This window comes from Medicago truncatula, chromosome 1 (assembly GCF_003473485.1).
Source record: "Medicago truncatula cultivar Jemalong A17 chromosome 1, MtrunA17r5.0-ANR, whole genome shotgun sequence".
NCBI lineage: Eukaryota > Viridiplantae > Streptophyta > Magnoliopsida > Fabales > Fabaceae > Medicago > Medicago truncatula.
In genome coordinates this window covers 7,465,952-7,473,818 of record NC_053042.1, presented here as the reverse complement: position 1 = coordinate 7,473,818, position 7,867 = coordinate 7,465,952, and the positions used below count along the sequence as shown (strand labels likewise).

Genomic DNA, 7,867 nt, shown 5'->3' with positions numbered 1-7,867 from the left:
TACATGTTCATTGATGCATATTGTGTGTAGAAACGTGCTAGCAAGTCCTAGCAATCGATCAGCAATGATTTGGAACAAGATTTTGACACAAAAATATTTGAAATGGGATTTTTTTTTTTTAGGTATGGTGAGGTAAGGCGATGAGTGAATAGGAGAGGTAGGGTTTTCTGGTTTTAGGGGGGAAAAAGCAACGGCAATTAACAACCGCTATGTCCCAGCGACAGTTAACTGCCGGCGCATCTTCCAACGGTTGTTAACTACCACTAGGGGCTTTTTAGTAAATTACTTTGTCAATAGGAAGTTTCCTATGTCAAAAAAGCAATTTTCAAAAATTGAAGAGTCAATAAGTCACATAAATTGGTAATGGTGACAACACTCGTTCTAAGTCCGTAATGGATTTTCATTTATGCACCCCCTCCCTCCTCGTTTTTGCAACCTACGTCGCTAACTATACTTGGATCCTAATCCGGTGACTTTAAGACAGAAAAAATATCGTGACTTTGTGTCTACCTCTCTATTTTATCTTTCGTAAAACACACAAAATTACACTAAATTCACAATGATTTTCCCACCTTAAAGTCATCGAAGTGAGATCCAATTATACATTTATCATACAACATTCTTAAAAAAAGTTTTTTTTTTTCCCTTTTAACAAATTAGTTCATCGTTTCTAACCAAAAATATTTCAAAAGCAACATGTGTTAAAGAACGAATGAAGTGATTGATTAATAGTAAAATTCCATATTTTCCTTTGGAGGCTTACAAGCCTTTAGAAAGGAAAAAAAAAATGTTTTTTAGATCTAGAACAAGCACTCGGGTTGCCTCATGCTTGACCAATACCAGTTGATGTAGGCTTCACGACATCATGTATCCACGTGTTGATGGTAAGGGGAACTCCCAAATGCTTTCTTCCAAATTTCCAAGATTAGGTAGAGGCTTAATTGGGGAGAGTTCCAGAAAATTTTACACTGGGGTTAAGAAGTTATCCCTACATACCACCCAGTTTGTAGCTTGTAGCTAAACAATGCAACTTTAGATTGAATATGTGACCATTTTCACACTATAGCCTGATAATCTCCCCCCTCTTATTTGTCATTCTAATTTTTTGTTTGTCCCTCTAATATTAGTTTTCTTAAAGAACAAAAAGTAAAAAGCCTGTAGTTTAAGAGGAAAGGTTATGAATTTATGATTTTCAGCCGTTGACTGATCTAGTCAGTCACTACAGTTTGAGGTCAAACTATATATCACTTACAAGCTTAGCTATAAAGCTTGAAACTAGTTTTCAGATAAAAAAGCTTTGGTAGATTGATTGCTGCACTATTACTAGCATGATCTGATAAAATATAGCCTACTACTAACTCAAAGCCTGGAAAAATCTCTTTTCAGGTTACCTTTACTTTTTAGATTGATAGCATTTACTAAAGTGAAGTGAATGCCTTTGTTTGGGAGTTTGGAAGGGAGGGGAGGGGAGGGTTTTAGAAAAAAGGAAGGAGCAGGTGGAAGAAATAGAAAATATTAGGAGGAGAGGGTTTTGGAGATTAATTTTTTACTCATAATAAAAAATCTCCCTCATATGGGGGGAACTCAAAAATTGTATTGGGGGAGGGTTTTAGGGGGTTATGGAGGGTTTATATGAATTTTTCAAATTCAATCCATAAGCATTAGTTTATTATTCTCTAAAAAACTGTTTTTTCAAAAAATGTGAATTTTTTATCCATTTTTCTATATATTTCTAACCCCCCAAAGCCCTCCCCTCTCTTCCCCTCCAAACTCCCAAACAAAACTTTAAGATAGTATAAGCATTTCCCTTTACCAGTATTGCTAAATGTTACGAAAGACTTACACACGAAAGAGAAGAATTGTACTATGATCCAATTTAAAAAAAGAAGCTAGAACTGTCAATTTGTTTTTGACGGAGATAATGGGTTGGTTATTGCATGCATCTACGGCTCTCGTTCAGTCTTGCATTTCTTCTCTAATTATTCCCGTACAAATAAGCATTTCCCTTTTAATAAACATTGTTTAGTAACAAGTATATTACTAAGTTGGACATTTTGAAGTCCAAGTCTTGTGAAATTAGAAGTCCTGCATATGCAATGCACCATACAAACACTATTCATACACAAATTCAAAGGTAATACGCACAGAGAGAAGATAAACATTTTTGTATTATCCTAATAGTCATCATGGCAATACACGATTATAAGAACTGACATTGAGTGTGGAAAGAACCACTCTTATCCCAGTCATGCTAAACTGATATTCTGATATTTCACATATGCTCCACAAACTAATAAAGTTTATACTTATTATTTTCCAATTCATGTAACTGCCATGTTGCAATGGCTATAGATAAACATCACAGGAATAACAAGCATACATAATTCCTAACTACATAAATAACATGATCGTGGCAGTTTCCTGATACTATGCGGAAATAGTTTTGCCAAAATCAGAAGATAGATTCGCAACTTCATGATAATATATTTACACAAATTCAACTAGCTTATTGTCACATGCGATGAGAACCACCAGAATCAAGATTGAGCTGCAGCAACAGTGGAGACCATGGAATCCACTCCACATACATTTCGGCCTCTGCAGATCTTGTAATATCCTTCCTCACCCCAATTCTGGCCCCATGAATTCTTTATGATCCAGTAAGGTTTTTCCTTCAATCGAATGGGAGCATAGCCACCTTGGCCAAAACCAACTAGAAGAACCCCATGATCCAAACGTGCTTTGGCACAGATGTATGGGCATGAGACACCACTCATATATGTCTGCATCCACGCTGCATTAATAGCAACTGCACCAAACAAAGCATAAGTCAGTATTTCTATAATTAGCCATTCAATTCATATCCATAAGAAATTAGTGATGATCCAACAGATATATCTATGTAAAGTGTTAAGAATACAAGTGAGGCAGTAAATAATTTTTCATATAGAACAATCAGCTACCTGCAAGAGGGCCATTCTTTACTAGATTTGCAGCAATTTGGTCTTCGTCTAGAGAAACGACGCTGAAGTTAGATACGGAAGCTACAACCTTGCTTTTGTCAAACTTGCAGGATCCATCTCTTCCGGTGTAAGCATAGTCCTTTTCTGACACTACTCCCCCAGACTGGAGTATGTATTCGAAGGCGTTGTTCATCAATCCACCGTTACAGCCAGAGTCACATGATCCACGTTCCTCTGGATCACACTGCAAGATTCATAGCCATTAATTAATATACATCAATGATTGAAACATTCTGGTATCTTTTACAATAAAAAAAATGGACATCAAATGAGAATACAACAAGCATGGACACAAAGTTTAAGGGGAAATTCAATTCAATATTCTACAGATTAGCATAATATTATAATATTATGGATGAGGATAAAACTTGGAAGCCAGCCATCTTTGACCTCAGGTTTAAAAAACTAAGTCAGCTAAATGTATTCTGAAATAGAAATAATCATAATCAAAAGAGGTCACTTATGTTTCAAAGAAAAGACTCTAGGGGGGTCGTGTCCCAGAACAGATCAAGTCTGCAAGTCTTTCTCAGAATCTAACTACTGTAAAGAGGGAGTGAGCCCTTTAGGCATGGTCATTTCACTTCACTTCTATCTTTAAAAAAGAAAGTACTTATAGTCTACCTTACTTTGACATCAGAGCGTGTTTGCCCATTGAAACAGCTAAGAAGAATCATCGCAAGCCAAGTGATTCAACTCTACTCCATATAGGAACACATTATGATCAGAAATTCTCAGCACTTAAACAATTTTGATTTAGAAAATTCATTATTTACAAAGTCAAAGAAAATTAAGATAATCATTCTAAAACAACTGGTTCCATTTATTCTGATTGACAAATTTATCTCATCATACGCAAACCATAACCAACTCAACCAATATGTGGATTCAATTCAAATTCAGTTCACCAGGTTTGTAATCCACGTGTAAATAAATAAATAAATAAACAAACAAATGAAAACTTGTACAAAATATATGAACAAAATGAACAAATAAATATATATGAAACCATTATTGATTCGATTCAATTCATGAATTAAGTTTAACCAAACAAATAATCACCACAAACCATACACAACAAATTAAAAAGAACCTACAAAATTAAACAAAAAAAAAAGGAATAATCAAGTGATTGAAAACTAACCACATGATCGCAGTCCACAAGCTGTTGCTCACTAAGACTCGTTAGCTTCCCAGTCGCCAAATAGTTTGCTCCTTCCAAAGCTCCAGTAGTACTAAACGCCCAACACGAACCGCAAGAACCCTAATCACACCAAATCAAAACAAATCATTAATTAAATCACCATAACCATGCTTAATCATTAATTATTAACTACTTAACTACTTTATCCGTTCCAAAATATAACAGAAAACTGAGTCTGGTTCAAAAACTGGATCAGATACATCACTTTTGTTAGACTCAATTTTCTGTGTAACATAATAGTGGTTGTACATGCCTGATCCTTGACGGGAGTGACGGCACCTTTCTCGCGCCAATCGAAATCCTCTGGAAGATTGTTAGTAGGAAGAATCGGAGCCTTCTGAGCGTGAGCCGGCAAACGGAGACGTTTGTTAAGTCCAAGAAACTGACGACGGAACTCAGACGCCGTTAAATCAGAGAATTTAGTGATTCCGTGTTGCGCAGAAGGATCAAGCTTCTGGTGAAGCTTCGCTTTGATAAGATTTGATTTGAACACACCAAATCGGTAATCGTGTTCTTCTTTTGTTGCGTAGTTTTTGCTGAACTTTGACTTGAATGATGTGAAGTGATGCTCTGCGTTTAGTATGTGATCTTCTGCGGTGTCGACAACTTGTCGGATGAGAAGATCGTCGGAGTTTGTGTCGTCGGAGAGGGTTGTTGCGGCGGTTGCAACGGTGGCGAAGAGGAAGAGAGCGATGAGGAAACGGTGGGCCATGGTTGTTGGGAGAGAAAGTGGATTTGGTTAGAGTGAGATAATGGAATCGAAGTTCTGTTTCAATGATATTTTATAGGAAACTTATCCATTGGGATTGGGACACGTGTTGTTTAATAAATGGTGGATTGTTTCTGCAATTTGAGAGTGCACACTTCTCCAAATACCTACTATGTTCATTGATTTTGTCATCCAATTTTGTTTCAACTTGCCCAAAATTATGGGAAATATAATTCCACCTTATAACGAATTTTCCTTAAAAAATAATATTATTGTATTTGTTTATGAATTTAATTAATAGTGTATACTTTAATATACTCTATGGCCCCATAAAAAAATATAAATATACTTCCTCCGCAAAATCACACTTATTAAAAAAACTAAAATATAGTAGTTTGTAACATAGTTTTTTGTGTTATCTTTGAAATAAATTTTATAGGAAGATGTAAAAACAATTTTCATTGGTATTTGATTATAGAGAAAATGAAAAAAAGAGCAAATTGAATGCACTTTGCATTTAATTTTCCTTTGGAAAAGATAATTTTTTGAAAAAACTAATTAAATATGATAAAAGTTAGGCTTTTTTGCTTATAATTTGGGACAAAGAAAATGAATTTTTTTTACTTATAATTTAGAATGGGGGGTATATGATATATAGTTTTTTACACATTTGCCAAAATATTTATTGTCACACCAATTAATAAATATGAGTTATATTTGTTAATTCATGTGACAATATATAAAATAATGGTATAATGACAAATAACACTAAGTGGACTCTTTAATTTTTTATCTTTTAGAAAATTTTTAATTTATACAGTTTGTTCGAAATTATTAGTTTAATTTTATTTTTTTTTAACAATGAAAAATGGAATATATAGAACACAAAACAAGCAACCCCCACGACCCAAGGTGTGCTAAAGGAGTTACTAAAATACACAGTGTCAGTCAAGCATATACAAAACACATTAGATTATGCCCAAACATTGTAAGGGTTCGAACACCACCTATCCGTGCCAAATATAAACGTAGCCTTTTTGGATTTCAACCATGTTAGGGACACATAATTCACTTTATCCAACAACCTGGGAATAGGAGTTACAACATTATTAAACACCCTATTATTACACTCATTCCATAAGACCCAAACACAAAGGAGCCAAATGAGCTGAAAGAATAACCTCTTTGCTTTGCCACCACCTGTTGAATACATAAACTGGAAAAAAAATGATTGGAGAAAACAGTGGTGTCGACACCCATAAAACCAAGTCAATGTCGCACCATAGGCCACAATGAAGAAAAATCATAGCAAGCTAAAAATAAATGTTGCGCCGTTTCTATGGAACCACAATTTGAGATACACTAAGAGGCTTCTGATGAGATGACCCCTCTCGTCACCAAGTTTGATTTAATAGACAATCTGTCCCGAAGCAACATCCAAACAAAAATAGAGACCTTCAACGACACCTGGTTATGCAAAATCATAGATGATTTGAATCCGCAAGAGGAGTATCCTTTATTGTTAGCAACTAATAAGCACCACGAACTGAGTAACCCTCTCGAGGGCCCGGTAGCCACACCCAACGATTTGAAACATTAGCATGCAAAGAAACATCAAGCAGTAAAATCCTACACTCCTCTAACGCCTCCTCCTCCCATACCAACAATTTCCTCCTCCACTTCCACGCTTCCCCCCGCGCCACACTGAGTGAGAACAAATTCGCCACTGTAATGGATTTGTTCTCGTATAAATCAAACAACCGACGGTAACGCACACACAGATGGACTAAACATAACCATTTATCATACCAAAACAACGTATCAAACCCATCTCCCACCTTCTTCGACACACATTCCCTAAACCAATCACCACCCACACCGCCACCCCCATCCCTACCCGAGCTACCTCCTTCCACCAAGCATAACAAATCCGGCCCTCAACCTCCCACCTACTTCGCCATAGCGGGCGACTAAAACTCTATATCAAAAACCACCCATATCAACCAACATCCTCCAACACCACATGCCTAAAAAAGCATAATTAAACTCCCTCAACTGTCTAACCCTCAACCCTCCATACTCCTTATGCAGACACACATTATGCCAACCTATCCAAAAGATTTTCCTATGGTTCTCACTCCCACCCAAAAAAAAAAATTATTTAATAAAGATTCAACGGAAGAGATTATACCTGATGGAGCTTTGAAGAAGGAAAGATCATAGACAGACAAAGAGGTCAAGACAGACTTTAACAAAACCAAACGGCCGCCAAAGGAGAGAAAACGACTCTTCCAACCAGACCCTAGCCTTAATACGATTCACAATAGGATCTCAGAAACTCAATCGCCGAGGATTATATCCAATAGGCAGACCCAACTACATGAAAGGCACCTTACCCACCTTGCAACTTAAAACAGCTGCGACCTCATTTAACCAAGAGGGGGCGATGTTCACACCAACCAACATACTCTTAGAAAAATTCACTTTCAACCTAGACATGGCCTCAAAAATAACAAGAGCAGCTCTTAAAGCTCGGACATTAGCCCAAGTTTTAGTTCCCAACAACAGAGTGTCATCATGATTAGTTTAATTGTTAATGTAAAGACTAGTAAATTGGATAATATCGATGATTATTTAGGTACAAACCTAATCTCTTTTTTGGATAAGGGGAGAAAACAACTACTCCAACCAGACATCCTAGCCTTAATACGATTCACAATAGGATCTCAGAAACTCAATCGTCGAGGATTACCTCCAATAGGCAGACCCAACTACATGAAAGACACCTTACCTACCTTGCAACTTAAATCAGCCGCTGCCTCATTTAACCAAGAGGGGGCGATGTTCACACCAACCAACATACTCTTATAAAAATTCACTTTCAACCTAGACATGGCCTCAAAAATAACAAGAGCAGCTCTTAAAGCTTAGACA

At 36.4% G+C, this 7,867-nt stretch overlaps 1 protein-coding gene across 1 annotated transcript; it reads right to left on the bottom strand.

Annotated features, from left to right (window-relative positions):
* Nucleotides 1-2,150: 2,150 nt before the first annotated feature.
* LOC11414263 (cysteine proteinase 15A) lies at nucleotides 2,151-5,089 on the bottom strand. The gene is made up of 4 exons (XM_003589300.4): nucleotides 4,478-5,089; nucleotides 4,165-4,284; nucleotides 2,964-3,207; nucleotides 2,151-2,809 (listed from the first exon to the last, which is right to left on the bottom strand). The coding sequence occupies exons 1-4, from the start codon at nucleotides 4,934-4,936 to the stop codon at nucleotides 2,538-2,540; spliced, it is 1,095 nt and encodes a 364-aa protein (XP_003589348.2). The 5' UTR covers nucleotides 4,937-5,089; the 3' UTR covers nucleotides 2,151-2,537.
* Nucleotides 5,090-7,867: the final 2,778 nt, after the last annotated feature.

Coding starts and splice junctions, on each gene's coding strand:
- LOC11414263 (XM_003589300.4), bottom strand. CDS start 4,936: ATGGCCCACCGTTTCCTCATCGCTCTCTTCCTCTTCGCCACCGTTGCA. Junction 4,285..4,477: donor TCACTCCCGTCAAGGATCAG/GCATGTACAACC, acceptor TGGTGTGATTAG/GGTTCTTGCGGTTCGTGTTG. Junction 3,208..4,164: donor TTGTGGACTGCGATCATGTG/GTTAGTTTTCAA, acceptor TGAATCTTGCAG/TGTGATCCAGAGGAACGTGG.